The following is a 16,339-nucleotide window of genomic DNA, read 5'->3' as shown; positions in this document are numbered from 1 at the left end:
GGTAGACCATTAGACCATTCTTTTAGTTTATTTATGGTGTTTTGGAGAGATGATTGAATGTTTGTCAAACTCTTATCTGAGGAGAGAATATTTATTCTTTATGTTTATTACTGATTTTTGTTTGAAATGTACAATCACAAGTATAATTAGCTAAGTATTTGAGCATGTTTTCATTTCATAGAAATTTAGATAATATATTTACTATTTTGTGTCTCCATGTTATATCGTAGGCTTTTGCTATGTCCAAACTTATTATTCCTGTTGATTTTTTATTGTGTATTGAATTATTAATTTCATTATGGATAGTGTGTAGGCAATCATATGTACTTATATAGTTTCTGAAGCTGTTTTGTTGAGGAGAGAGAAAGTTTCCAATGAATTATCTTAACCTGAAGTTAATTATTTTTTCAAAGAGCTTATCTAAAGTTTTAATAAATGAGATAGGACAGTAACTTTGGGGATCAAATATATATTTTCCAGGTTTTAGGTACTAGAATGACCATATTATGTTTCCAGTTAGAGGGGATACTGTTGTAATTGTTATGACTTAGATGTCATATTATGAATAAAAGAAAACGGTATATCATTTATACCCAGGCTGAGGCTATTATAGTTTTTTAACGTTCAATAAAATTCTTTTATGGTAAGATTTGAGTTAATGTGAATTTGGTCTGAGTTTTGAGAATTGAATAGTATCTCTGCTACACTCATTCTCTGCTCTACTTTCTTATTAACCACCCAACATTCTGAACCATACATCATAGATGATCTCAGTACAGTCTTATAGAATTTACCATTCAGCCTCATTGGAATTCTTTTATTGAATAAGACACTAGGCGCTTCTCTCCACTTCAACCACCCTCACTTAATCTTGTGTCTTACATCCACGTCGATACCACCGCTCTATTGCACAACTGATCCTAAATACTTAAAACTTTCCACCTTTTCTATCACGTCCGTGCCTATTGTCACTGATCTCCTCATTTCACTTAACTCGTGTTCTCCTTTGTTAAACTCGTACTCTATATATTTTGTCTTACTTATTCTTAAACCCTTTTCTTCAAGAGCTGATCTCCACACCTTTAGCCTTTAATTAATTTCCTCCCTATTTTTAATTTTTTTTTATCTCATCAAAATTAAAATTGCTAAGCTTTCAACAAATAAAAAGATCGTATTACCAGTATCCTGATATGTATTAGCAAAATTATTTTCTCCCACTATTTCATAAAATAAAAAATATTTTTCTTTTAGTCAACGATCTATTGTGGTTATTGTTTGAGCATTCGATGATTACTTTTCCAATTCAAAATACTCTATAGAATGTATTTTACATTTAATATTATTGTACAAGTTTGTTCTTATTACAAATTATGTACTTATATAATTAGTACGATTGTAATTTACTACAAAACTGAATAATTAACACTAAAAATGATCTATTATAATTAACGATAAGTTTCTATTCTACACTAATAACTAAACATTGGAATGTATAAATAATAATAAAATTAATAACAACAAATTATAACATGAGGTTGCAACATTTGAGCTTAAAGCATATACATTGTTGTCCAAGTATAACATTATATAGTTAAAATAACCATAACAATATTTTAACATGAAATCATTTTTCCCATATTTTTGAGCTTAAAGTAGTGATTATTTTGTTATATATACTGTGTATTAATAAATAATTCAGTTAATTGATGATAATATTATTTGCAATAATATATACTAAATAAAATGGCTAAAAATATGGAATAACAAAAATAGTATTTATGAGATATGGTTAACAAAAGAATACATGTTTATAAATATTATTTCATAAAGAATTTGCACGCCGTCAAATGGTTTATTATTAAAATATTGAATTGAAATATTGTGATTAAAATCAATAGAATGTAATGGTGAAACAATAATATATTATCCTTGTAGGGTTAGACTTATAAGTAGCTAATATTTTTTTTTTAATAGTTTTAAAATAAAATATTTAACAATTGCATAATCTCATATTAACACATAGTGCACAACAATAGACTATACACAATTTCCTTATGAAGATGTTAAAGATCTTATTTTGATCAATAATTAAAAAAAACCATGTTAAGAAATAATAATAATAATAATAATGATAACAAAACAAAACAAAACAAAACAAAAATAAGCTTCACAAGCAAATCAACAACATATGTTTCTTATACTAACAAAAGAAATCTAAAATGGTCTTATTACTAAATTATTGGAATGGTAATGCATAAAATTAGCAAGCAGCTAAAAAAGTAATAATAGTAGTTGATTAAATTTAAAAAATGTTATAATAATAACAATATATTTATAATAATAAGAAAGAAAATTAATATTAAAGTTTCAAAAATAAAATGAGTTCAAAACATTACTCAACAACTATCATGTTAGAATATAGTAAAATATTGTGAAGTGTAATGTGTGAAAACTTTAAGACAAATTAAGTCAAATAGGACTGATTTTGCATATACGCCATTTGACTGAAATTAACAATTGAAAAAACAAAATCTTCCTTCTTTTTTGGTTTACAAAAATACGTTATCAACAGCTCTCTGATATCATAAAAAACTATGTTATAAATTTATTGGTCATTATATATATATATATGTATATATTTGTATGTATAAAAATAGTATAATAAATTATGCTGTTGAAAAAGTTTGGTAAATTAAATTATAAATCAAGTTGTATCACTAACAACATCATGACAGTAATTTCAAAAAAATTTAAATTAATAATTTATATAATTCACAATATAATATGTATATATACACACACATATTTTAGTACTCTTTATAAAATGTACATAAATTTATACGTAAACATGTATGTGTATATACTGCATATATATACATGTATGTTCTATATATATATATATATATTTATTTATTTGATAATTTTTCTTATTAAAACTAATGACTAATATTAATTAATAATTAATTGCATTCACAAAAGTAGCACAGCCATCAAAAATTAAAATAGTAACATTTTCAATTATAAAGATAATCATTCGTTACATGGTAAATAGTCTTCAACTAATCTATGGCAAATATTGGTGTATTCAGTCGTATCTCCAGATAGTCGGTGAATTTTTAAATATGAATTAGCTCCTGTGTCACTGGAACACACTTCTAACTGTATTTGTAATCCTGTTGGGAACTGTAAAACGTTTTGTCGGTCGACAACAGGCCAAGACCTAATATTGGAGGATATAAGATACTTGACAATATTTAAAATATTACCCGAAGTGAAGTTGGAATAAAAGTCAGACAAATCCACAACAAAAGCATCACTTGCAGTTCTTTTAAGAATATAATCAGAAAAAAGTGGAGCATTTTTCAAAAACCTACAAGTATCAATAGTCGGTATTATGTTTGCTTTGTCGTCAGAAGCAAACAAGTCAATGTCATTCAGATAATTATCATGATCTTCAACACGAGTTTCTTTAATATCTCCATTTGTCATATTAGTAATAGTTCTATTAGAATTCATATGCAGAGTATCTACTTCCATCATGTTGCCATCTTCATTTGTAATGGTTAAAGATACATCCGGTTTTAATGGCAATTTTGGCTTGTTTAAATCTAAAGAAAGATTTAACATACATGTATCATAATAAATCAATATTTAATATAAATTTACAGTATTTTTAGCAATTGAATTACCTGAAGAGTTGTCTTCTACAACTATGGTGGGTTGAGAATTGATTTTTTGATTGGTCCTCAAATCCAATGGCACAGATATCTGGTGATTTGCTATAACATTGGGAGTACCTTGAGTGATCGAACCTATTAATTAATGATCATCAATAAATGTTCAATGGTTATACTAAAATTTGTAATTTATCAGAGTATTTAATTATACCTTGAGTTTGAGAAGTTCCTACAACGGGTCCTTGATGTATGTTTAAATTTTGCAGATGTTGACTAAGTAGGTATGAATTACCTGCAAATATTTCAAATATCAAGTAATTTTAAATCATTTTGATAAATAATATTGGTGAAAAATAGCAAACAATGTGAAATATAATAAAATTTTAATAAAATTATTATTTATACGCAAAGAAATTTCTAACCCTGATGATTTGCATTCATATTTAAATAGGGGGGCTGATCAGTTAATGTCTGTAGACTTTGTAAATGATAGGTATGAAGCATTTGTAATTCTGCGTGACCCCAGATATCTAAGGTGTTTTCACTTAACTTCTGCTGTAAAACATAACAAGAAATTTGACTGACATTGAAACCAATCATTCTTTTACGTGTTGCAAAATATTTACTTGTAACTGAATATGTTCCTGCTGTATGTTACGTATATTGGGTTCTTGACTTGGTTCACCAAATGTAACAACCGGCTCACTTGTTCTTCGCACGGGACTGTATCTTTCAGATGATGAATGAATACTTACGTCTTTTAAACTTTCACGACCTGACAATAAAACAAAATTTCAATAGAAAATTTGTTTTTTTTTTTTTAAACAAATATAGACCAATAATAATGTACGAAATTGAATATTTTTTTTTCAACCAAAATCTATGATACCTGAATGTCGGTGTAATTCTTGTACTGTAGGTAAAACTGAAATTTGAGACACACGATGGTTATGTCTATGAGTGCTGACTACTGGTAATGGAGGTGGTATGTATTCTCGATTCATGCGTGCTTCTACTTCACGTACCACTTCAGGACTAATAACTTTGAAAAACAAAAAAAAAGCCATGCAAACCACACGTTTAAATAAAAGTACTAATATTAAATGGATTAAAAAAATAAAAACGCCAAGCAAAAACTTTTAACTATCTACTTGATCATAATCAACTACACAGAAATAAAGTTATTTCACAACTAAAGTAAAAAATAAATGTGTACAAAATAAAATATTCACTAATGGGTGACACTACAGATATTGTCAGACAAATATACTTACAATACTGTTAATAAATTAATATTTTCTACTTTTAGTATGAATACTAATTTTAACATGAGATGTTGTAGATTTACAGTGATAAATATTTTTTTATGTTGAATAGTCCATATGAAATCAAAATAAGAAGTAACACAGTTCCTCTGAAAAATAAGGAGCATCGTCTTTTTGCATATGGCAGTATATTACACATTGAAATAGCGGTTTTGAAAACCACTCTATGGTATTATACTTTACGATAGTGATATATAACTAAATTATTAGAAATAATTTATTTTAGCTTCGATGCGAAGCTGAGAAGGTATTAATTTTACTATGATGTTTTTTTTTTTTGTGTCTGTTACCACTTTTTCTCAGCTCTCACCGAACCGATTTCTTTCAATGATACGTCAAAAGATCACAAATCGTATCTAGTCAAAGACATTACCCTCAAAAATTGAAAAAATTTTCCTCGTTCCCCGTAAATGGGGGAAACCTCCAAAAAAATTACAAATTTTAAAATCGCTAATTTTCGAAATTTTTTCAATTTTTTTTACTGAAAACTACCATAACTTTTTTAAAAATGAACATATCAATATAATTTTTTTTTTTTATAGATGCTTGATGTCTTTACCTATCATTTGGTATATTTTTTTTATAAATTTAACCCTTTACCTGGCCACAGGGGGGATTTAAAATGACAACTTTTTCAACTTAACTTTTGAAAGTGTTCCGGAAATACTGACACGTTTATATATATCTTAAATTAAAGCTAATGTAATATACTTTATTATGGAAAAAAAAAATTTCGAACTTCATTTTGTCTTCACGGTTAAAATAGCTACTGTATGCTATTTTTGTGTTAAAATTCTCGATTTTATATTTTACATTTTTAACTTTAAAATGTTATAACTTTTTGAAAAATGTTTGGATCAATACAATTTTTTTATAAGAAATAATATTTATATACTTCTTTCATACGACATACTTTTTTTTTAAATCGGACCATTTCCCTTAATACAGGAGGGTTCAAAACATAAAAATGCATATAGAAAGTATACCTTTTTCAACTTAATTTTTGAAAGTGTTCTGGAAAATCTGACACTTTTATATGTATCTTAAATTAAAGATAATGTAATGTACTTTATTATGAAAAAAAAAATTTAACCTCTGGACTTGTCTTCGTGGTGAAAATGGCTACTGAATGCTATTTTTGTGTAAAATTCTTGATTTTATTTTTAACTGTATAATGCTATAACTTATTGAAAAGTGTATGGATCAACACAATATTTTTATGAGAAATAATATTTTTTAATAATCCCTCTTTCATTCGACATACTTTATCTTTATCAGGATATTAATAAGGAACTAGCAGATCATGTAGCTTTTGGAATAATCCTCCAATTTTTTAAAATTAAACACTAAATATTTGCATTGAAGCGTTTTTTTATTGATAGTGATTTTAATCACTGTCAGATATCATTATAATTCATCCAACTATGCCACGTCACCACTGTGCCGCGACTCCCCTGTGCTGGGTTTTTTTATTTAGAGATTCAACTAATTTTTTGGAAACAATAATGATTGTATTGTTTACTCAGTATTTGTTAGTTTTCAAGATATTGTCAAATAATTTAAAGCATAACAATCGAACTGATTAGTTCAGTTTCCTATATTTTTATTTTACAACACACACTAAACTAATGACACACGAGTACTTACAACAACATGAATATTATATTCCGTATTGAGCACAATATCATTGTAAAAAAAAAAAAACTATCTCAATTTTTTCTTCAGAGTTAATAATTAACATTTCATCAATGAATTGACAGAACAATAACTAATGAAAAAATAAATAAAAAGTACCTGGAGGTCTATCCATAACTGTGAGTACACCACTACGTCTGGTTCTGGTATTGGGTAAATTGCTCTGTTGATTTTGGCTATCATCTATTATACCAATAGCATGCCTGGATGTACTACACATAACTTTAGAAAATCGACTATAAATAAATAAAATAATTTGAAATTGAGTAATGAAAATAAAGAAGAATTATTGAATTAAAATGTGTTCATATAAAAATAATTACTAATATATTAAAAATATTCTGTTACCTTGAGGAGCTAACTGAATTAGTATTTTCATCAGGCAACAAATTTCTTTTACTAGTTTGATCCATCATCACATTTCTGATATCGGTTGTATCAATTTTTTCCTGAGTTAAACATAAATAAATATTAAATTTTAATTGATATATATATATGTAAACATTTGTGTAGAAAAATAGAGCAGTATAATTGAACTAATTACTTTTTTCAAATCTTCTTTACTGCTTGGTTCACTGAATGTACAAGCAACATGTTGGGCCATTTGTAAATTAGCACCACCATCGGATGCACGTCTACCAAAATTACTATCTAAAAAAACAAAATTTATTAAAATTCAAACAAATGCATCATTTGGGTTTTATAGATTTTGTAAAAATGCTTCTAGGGTATTAGTATAATGTATACTCACTCGCTCCCATAACTGGTGGAGGTTTTAATAAATGCTGATCTTTAATAGTGAAGTTTTTAGGAGACTGAAATTCAACTAATGGAATATTCATTGGTAAATTGGTGTTTGGTAACACATTAACATTGCACCCAGTTTGAAGGTTTGTTATATAAGTCGATTCCATAATCTATAAAATATAAATTATTATTTATTGCACATATATTTATAAAACAAAAATTTTTTTATTAAAAAGTACTTGAGTTATAAGACCATTTCCAGGGCCAACCGTATGACGACGTGTAGTCACAGGATTAGGATGATCTTGTACTTTACTAGAAGTAGCAGTGTCACTGATGTCCACATCTCCATACTTAAAAAAAAGTTATTAATTTATGAATGAAGTTATAATAAAAACTAATGGGTTTTATTCGAGATACTTCGAGCAAATCATATGTCTTTATAGTATTCTTTTAGGCAAGTTATTCAAATTGATTATAAATGAATTATATTTTTGTTCAATTTTATTTAAGAGCACTTTTTAGTCACGCCAATTTAATGTCTAGTTTAGCCACTTCACCAAATAAGACAAAAGCTAAACGCTACCAAGAAGTATTAATGAATTTAAATTAAGTTAAACAAATTTATATGGAATTTATACTTTTTCTAACTGCTGGCTGTCATAGATTGATCCATCTTGTCCATAAAGTGACATTGAATACAAAGGCAAATTCTCTATGACGTTGGAATTAATTTGAACTGTTGAATCGTTTTCTTCTATCATAATAAAAAAAAAAAATGTATTGAAGTTATTAAATTTCACATGTATATATATATATATATATATATATATATAGTGATTTTTTTAATGCTAGCCACTCAATTTATCTTAAAATAACACATTATAATATAAATAATATAATCATATTTTTGTGAATTTTTTTTTGTTTTCTTAGTTATATATGCAATTCTATTTATCTGTTATAAAATAATTTTTAAGTCCATTCCTTATATCTTACAAGAGTGTCCACATTATATTTTAAAATGGAAACATACGTAATGAAATGGCTAGTTAACTAGCAAATGATCTAATTAAGAAAATGAGGAGTGGATGCTGCTATTTTGATCACTAGCCTTTCAAGGCCGCATTCATCCTAAAAATGAGAATAACTTCCAAAGTAGTGGTCCAAAAATTGTTATCGACCAGTTGTTTTCTTAATTAGATCATTTTCTATTTTATAAGTTAGTTTAATATGTATGTTGCTGTTAAAAAAAATAAAAATGACATCCCCAATAGATATAACGGGTGAATCTAAAAATTATTTTATAACAGATAAATAGAAATATATATATATAACTAACAAAAATCGAAAAAAAATTATGAAAAAACTTCATATTTTAAGAGAATTTAAATGGCTAGCAATAAAAGAATCACTCTGTATATATAATTTTTTTTTACAAAAAAATGGTTTTTACAAGGTCATTGATATGATTTTAGTTATATATTAAAACTAAAAGATAATAAAAATTTGTTTACTATTAACATGAAATATTATTATTAAATTGTTAATAATTACTAAATATTTATATTACTGATGCACTAATGTATCGTAAGCAAGGTAATTAAATATTTAATTTAAAAATAACAAAAACATTTTTAAACTGACCCATGAATAACTGACTAAAAGAAATTCAAACAAATATTTTAGTGATAACAATACTAATTAATATGATTTTTAAAGAGAGCAGTATTTATTTCTGCTTATATACAGAAGTAAGAATTGACAATATTATTAGTTATAAATAATATTCAATAGTTATAATTCATAGTTTATGCTAAAAATAAACTATTTAAAAAATATACAAATAGATATTTTAAAATATTGATAGATGTTTAAAATATTCGAAAATGTCTATTACTAGTAATTTAATTAATCTTTAGTTGCTATTGAAATAGAAAAGTACTACGACTCAGGCCGCAAGTCCATTGTAAATATCTTCCTCCAAATTATATTACCTTGAATTGTGCTAGGTATAATAATCAGTTTTATTTTATTTTTTGGTATGTTGTGTTCGTAACAATACTAATAAATTTCATAATTTAAGGAAAATAAACATTAAAAATCTTACCTGATGCATCAGTAAATTGTGGGTTATTATTACTATTACAGTGGTCATTGAATGTTGAGTCTAGTTTATCAACAAGTAAATGATAAATTGCACTAACATGATCAAATTTTTTTTGCTGTACAGACTGTAAATATTAATAAAAATAATAAATAATTGTATACAGTACAAGCCTAAAGTTTAAACACACATAAGAAAAAGATCATTTTTTAAATTATTCTTTTGTTTATTAAAATTTAATACTTTATTCACTTAAATAAATAATTAGAATATCATCTAAACTATTGTCTTTTATGTACTTTTCAAAAATCTAATTGAAAAAATACAAAAATTAAAAAGCATTACTTAAGCCAAGTTTAATGAATTTGATTTAATTTTAGATAATAACAAGTATTTTGGCTTATAAAATTCATCAAACATTAGCCAACAAATTTTTTACTTTTACAATTTTTGGCAGCTTTTAATAATTTTTCATAACTAGTATTCAATAAAAAATTTGATAAGCTTCTCGCTTATAATGTTCTGAAGAAAATTTCTCTATATCAAGTTTTTTTCATTTTAAGCATATTCTAATTATTTTTAAAATCTAAAATTCATAAAATACAAGGATTTTTCAAAATTTATTTTAATAAACACAATTTCTAGCATATTTTGATACCATTAAAAATAATTGTATTTTAAATAGGGATTGTCCTAGGCCAGATTAAATTTAAAATTCAAAATTAAAGATAGGATGGTCTACCTCACACTTAGGCCTTCTTTTTTTATTCGCAATGTCTTAAAAATACTTATGAAATATTGAAATTATGTTATAAATGTCAAAATAACATAGTTGAAGTAATTTATTTTTATAATATAAATTAATAAATAAAAAACATTAACATTTTCTCATTTGAATTCAAAATTTTTAATTGTACTATAGTTGTTACACATTAAATTATATCTATCAACAAAATATTTAATCATAAGTTATATTATGGAATTATGTTAAATGAGTGATAATTATTTTTGACTAATTGAATTCCTAATTCTAATAATTGAGTACATGGGAATAAACATAAGATTTAACAATATTAAGATTACAAATTTTGGAAAATTTTTAAAAAATTATATAGATACAAAATACTTACATTTACTATCATATCTTTATCTAATCCAGGTAACTGTAACATAAGTTCTATAATAGCAGTGTTCATCATTGGGTTAACATCAACTTGTATTTCAGTAGTTGGTTCAGCCAACTAAATGAATAAAATATAAAAAATACATCAATAATAAATAATAACAATAACACGTAAAATAATGGTATTTAATTTTTACTTGTTTCATCCATTTATGGGAAACAATTTGATTCAGACTTAGCCTCTTCTCGGGTTCTATCACTAACATGTGACGAATCAAATGCTCACATGCTAAAATAATTTAAGTAAAAATTGTAAAACTTAAAAAAAATAAAATAAATAAAAAAAATATATATATATAACCCTAGATTACATTTATCAAGAAACAGTAACATTCTATTATATATATATAAATGAATTACTTACAAGCTGACATAAAATATGGCACTCGAAACATTCCAGAAAGAACATTTGCACGAAGAACTTTCAAAGTATTTCCATCAAATGGAAGAGATCCACAAACTAATACGTATAGTACAACACCTAAGCTCTAGATTAAAAATGAGTTAATGCAATCGGTATTCTTAAATTAATCAAAGTGAACTGAGAGGTAACAATAAAAGTAAATTAAAAATACAAGTACCCATATGTCAGCTTTAGGACCATCATACTCTTGTCCTTGGAATAATTCTGGAGCAGCATAAGGAGGAGAGCCACACCACGTTGAAAGTAACTTTCCTTCATGAAAATGGTTGCTGAATCCAAAATCTATATTATGTTTTTTATTATATTTAATCAATGAATTTAGAAGGATTAGGATTTTTTGTACATAAATAATAAAACAGATTTTATTTTAAAGACATAAAAATCATATTTTCAACAAGTATTGTTAATTAAATTTTTCATAGAAAAATTAAATTAATGCACATAATTTTAAAAAGATTAACCCTACAATATTTGTTACATTAGCATCTATAATTTAAGGTATACAGGATGATTGATTTGTCATTGTTGACCACTAAAATTATAAAATAATAATAATTTTGAAATTTTATTTTTATGTAGTTTAGTATTATTTATGTCTTGATTATCAAATATCCAAGAACTATCTGTTTTTATACAGAGGTAATTTTTTTAAATCAAAAAACAGATATTTTAATAGATTATATAATCTATTATAAACTACTAATTATTAGTTTATTAATTTGTTAATTTTAATAGATTATTAGAAAATAACCATACTAAAAAAAAATTACTAGTAGATTACAACTTTTAAACCAGTATATTGCAAGTTATATTTAAATGTGCCTAGAGGCAATGTGCAGGTTATGTTGTTTTATCACTAGATATTTTCCCTCCTTCTTCTGCCCAGATATCAATAGTGTTAATAAATTTCAAAATATTGGTCCAAGAGTAGTTATCGACCAGTTATTTTCTCAATTAGACAACTATCTTTGTTAAAAAGCTAATTTATTATGTATATTCTCATTTAAAAGAGGTAAGTTGGGTACCATTATAAGGGAAATATATATTACCATTATAAGCCAAATAAAAAAAAAAAAAATTATTATTTTAAAGTAAATCTAGTAGTCAATAATAGATAAATCATATTATATATATACATATAATTAAATTATCTTGATTACACTTAAAAGGACTAACTAATCAAATGTAGTTTTGATAAAACTTTTTTCAAAACGTAGTATCAGTATTACTTTGAAGTTACTTCATACTGAAGATAATTATAAGCTATAAAACTAATAACTAACTATAATAAAAATAATATAAAGAAGCCCATTTTAAAAATAATACAAAATTTGTTTGTCTCAATCATCACTAATTCATGTTTTTTAAAACTTTAATATGAATACTAAAAACTAATAAAAGCGTGTTAAAAATAATACAATATGCATATTTCTTTACCTGCTAGTTTTATATTATTATCAATATCTAAAAGAAGGTTTTCTGCTTTTAAATCTCTATGAACTATATTTTTTTTGTGACAGTAACTAACAGCTTCAACAATCTGTCTAAATATATGACATGCAGATGGTTCATCCATTTTTCCATTTTTCACTAAATAGTCTAGAAAATAATAAAATGGTAATGATTAAAAAATATATAAATTCATGATTTTAAATTTAACTATTCCTCAAAAAGACACTAAAATGAAACAATCTTTATTTTAATTTTAATGTATGATTTATAAATTTGATAAGTATATTTTTAAATTAATTATTTTTATAAAAAATCAATATGGAAAATAATTATAGCTATTTTTATTACGACTGCTATGTATTATGTATATTAGTAAAGTATTGTACATATAATTGCTTAAGTCACTTTACAAAATATTCCCAATTATAATGACATTTTTTTTTTTAATTGCATAATCCCTATTATTTTTGTAATAGTTAATTTGATATTATGTTGTATGTGATATATGCCACATTTATGTTAATTTCTACAACCTATTTTAGACTTTTCTATGAAGGAAGCTTTACAATAATTTATACTCTAGTGTTGATGGTGTTAGTCTATTGCCAACATAAGGTTCAATAACTAAAAATACAGGCCCAAATCTTTGCTATTAAGTAGAACCGCCGATAATTGAGTATCAAAACAGTGGCAATGCATTTAGGGAACTTTTACCAAACCAAATATTATATACTATATCATGATAATACATTCATTTAAATTCAATACTACATAACAACTCTGAACAACTAGTAATCTTAAATATATTTGACTAGTAAAAATAAAAAGTTGATATTATTTAAAATATTACTGCAATTACCAAAAATTTCTCCTCCAGCAGCATATTCAGTCACTAAATAAATCATTTTTTCAGTTTCCATGACCTGTAAATAATAATGATTATCAGCTAGAAAACTTATAGAATCTATGATCTGTAGGACTACAAAGAAGTGTAATATTAAAAAAATATTTAATAAAAATATATACCACTGTAAATTGATTTAAATTTTAAAACATACCTGGTATAATCTAACAATGTGAGGATGGCTAAGTTTGGACATAATCTGAATTTCCCTGAATATTTTTTTCAGGTTATCTTCATTTAACTGTGTTTTGTCAATGATTTTGATAGCAACCTTAAATTAAAATAAATTATTATTATTATTTATACAACACAACATGTAAAATCAACATAAATGATAACAATAGATTTTCTTAATTTCATATTTGTACTAGTTAATTTCCAATGAATTATTATTGAAAAATAAATAAATAATTTATTTGATACGAGGTTAATCTAGAAATAACATAAAAACTACTATAACAGAAAAAGATTGGTAAATTTTTTTGATATTTTTCACGGTTATCGAAAACTTTTAAAAAAATTATGTATATTTAACAATTTAAATACATGTTTGCATTAATTTTATGTAAAAACAAATTATATAATAATTATTAATACACAATAAAATTAAGGTCGGCATTCTACCTAAAGATAAAAATATTTTACTTTGGTTAGTGAAATAACACTTCAATTGCAAATAGTAGAATATTAATAACTAACACTGCTAAAATTCCTGGTGATAAAAAAAAAAAAAAAATTTCAAACTAATAGTTTGCAGAATTGAAATAAAAAATTAATCATTGTTGTATCATTTATGTATAATATATTTGTATGTGTGATTATTTAAAAATACAATATCTTTCAAAAAAGTATTAGCACACACATACACACATAGAAGAAAGGTTGTATAATATTTATGCATTAATAACTGATTTTTACTACTAAATTAGTTTAGTTGGGACATTTTATGTATTCTACACTTTGTACCTTTTTCTAAGGATCTAATCAACGGAGCTTGTTGTCTATAAAAAACTCTCCTCTGGGGATGTCGGTAATTGTTTCTACTTTAAATGTTTATCATCAAACAAAATCAAAGACATTTGTAAAGACTTAGCAATTTCAAAATAAGTATGAAACATGTTAAAAAAAATCTCAGGTTAGGAAACATAATAAATTCAATACATAATTAGAGGATAGCAATCATACAAGTTAAGTATTCCTTTTACAATTTTTTTATTAAAGACAAACCGAGTTTAAAATGTCTATAATATCATAGTTTCAATTTGCAATTATGAAAAAAGAAAAATTATTTATTTTTATAATGGAGAAACTAGCTGAATTAGTTCAACAAGTGATAACACTCTTCCAGAAAATAAATGACAACAAGTGGTTATTTTTTATCAAAATTCTCCAGATACTCAACAAGTTAAAATAATTCATCATTATTATTACTCCTCATGCTAGTTAAATGATAAAAATCCTAATTTTTGATAATTTTCAAATTAAGAAACACTTTTAAATATTTAATGTCTGTGCAATTTATAAATATTTTATTCATATTAATATTTCTTTTTGACAACTAAATATTTACATGCTTATCAATATTTTACAGCTGATTCAACATCATACTATAATGATATATTTTAACAATTAAGTAAACTATTAAAAAGCCTGGTTTTTATGACTCCAGAGTAAATTTACAACAAATAAAATTACAACCGTTGTCCTTAGGTCGCGTAATAACAAAAAAAAAACTATAATAAATGACAAAGTAAACCGGTTGTGAAATTAGATGAATTTCAATCGGTTTTACCTTAGAGTTGGTCACGACATGTTTGGCTAATTTCACAACTGCGAAATTGCCTTTGCCTATAGTTTTCTCTAACTCATAGTAACCGACCCGCACCAAACGATTGACCAGCTGGTTGTTATCTGCTCTGTCTGTCGGATGTAGTGATGCGTGAGCCATATTTTTCACATATCATAATCAAACGACACGTCGATTTTCATGCAACGGTGGTCTTGGGCTCGACTCGCACACGACAACGCGATCACTGCCTTTGAACGGTCGCACTAGTAACGCGGTCGACCAGTACACACAATCGACGACGACGACGACGGCGACGACGATGATGATCGCATATCATAATGGATTTTGATTTTTGCCATAATTCATCAGGAGTTTCGATCCGTCAACACGTTTCCCAATTGGGTTTTCCGTTCGAAACGATAACGATAAGAAAAAATATACCCGACACACGGTCCGATAATGCAAAATTTCGACTCCCGTCAATTGCGGAGGCGAAAAAAACAAACAGAAATTGACAATAACTATGGTGTGACGGACGGCCGTCCGCAATTCGGATAAACGGCGAAGAGTAAAATCCAAAAACGATTACACTCCGAAAAGCGGCGTAACATTGACGATTGTCGCGAAACGATACGCACGTACGGTACGTATTTACTACTATCGTCGGTCGTGTGTGTGTGTGTGTGTGTATATCTCAGGTACGGATAACGAAAACAAAAACACTCGCACTTGTTATTGCTGTTGCCGCTGCTGGTGTTGCGGAGTGGTCGACGTTACGGCAACGGCGGTCAATTAGTGTTGCTCCGGAGACCTCGATTTTTTATCAACGACACTCGACAATCAGTATGGCCATGTGCGAGATGATCGTCCGGTTTTTTTTTTTTTTTTTGATATTTTTAGTACCGTCGAAACGGCGGCGAATTTAAATTACACTGCAAACGGACGCGACCGATTCGATTTGTTGTCGGCGGCGGAAATCGAAGCCGTTTCGCGTGATATAAATCCTATCGAACGAATGGTGCGCGGAACCGGAGCA

The 16,339-nt window shown here is 26.2% G+C and overlaps 1 protein-coding gene across 3 annotated transcripts; it reads right to left on the bottom strand.

The window, feature by feature from the left end:
• Positions 1-1,560: 1,560 nt before the first annotated feature.
• On the bottom strand, positions 1,561-16,090 carry LOC126899922 (serine/threonine-protein kinase SIK3-like). Of its 3 annotated transcripts, none has more exons than XM_050675200.1 (21): positions 15,307-16,090; positions 13,669-13,785; positions 13,470-13,533; positions 12,596-12,757; positions 11,316-11,440; positions 11,099-11,222; positions 10,872-10,963; positions 10,682-10,792; positions 9,555-9,678; positions 8,086-8,201; positions 7,684-7,797; positions 7,449-7,614; positions 7,242-7,348; positions 7,046-7,146; positions 6,797-6,933; positions 4,567-4,719; positions 4,304-4,452; positions 4,100-4,232; positions 3,889-3,969; positions 3,690-3,812; positions 1,561-3,608 (listed from the first exon to the last, which is right to left on the bottom strand). In XM_050675200.1, the coding sequence occupies exons 1-21, from the start codon at positions 15,460-15,462 to the stop codon at positions 3,031-3,033; spliced, it is 3,033 nt and encodes a 1,010-aa protein (XP_050531157.1). In that variant the 5' UTR covers positions 15,463-16,090; the 3' UTR covers positions 1,561-3,030. The 3 variants fall into 3 exon arrangements, with proteins under 3 accessions (XP_050531157.1, XP_050531158.1, XP_050531159.1); XM_050675201.1 differs by having other exon boundaries at positions 4,100-4,229; XM_050675202.1 differs by lacking the exon at positions 4,567-4,719.
• Positions 16,091-16,339: the final 249 nt, after the last annotated feature.

This window comes from Daktulosphaira vitifoliae, unplaced genomic scaffold (genome assembly GCF_025091365.1).
Source record: "Daktulosphaira vitifoliae isolate Bord-2020 unplaced genomic scaffold, ASM2509136v1 Scaffold_2, whole genome shotgun sequence".
Classification (NCBI taxonomy): domain Eukaryota; kingdom Metazoa; phylum Arthropoda; class Insecta; order Hemiptera; family Phylloxeridae; genus Daktulosphaira; species Daktulosphaira vitifoliae.
Note: the sequence above shows the minus strand (reverse complement) of the source record. Positions and strands in the feature narration are given on the sequence as shown.

Coding starts and splice junctions, on each gene's coding strand:
- LOC126899922 (XM_050675200.1), bottom strand. CDS start 15,462: ATGGCTCACGCATCACTACATCCGACAGACAGAGCAGATAACAACCAG. Junction 10,964..11,098: donor GCCATATTTTATGTCAGCTT/GTAAGTAATTCA, acceptor AAATTATTTTAG/CATGTGAGCATTTGATTCGT. Junction 4,720..6,796: donor AGTTATGGATAGACCTCCAG/GTACTTTTTATT, acceptor TGTTTTTCAAAG/TTATTAGTCCTGAAGTGGTA.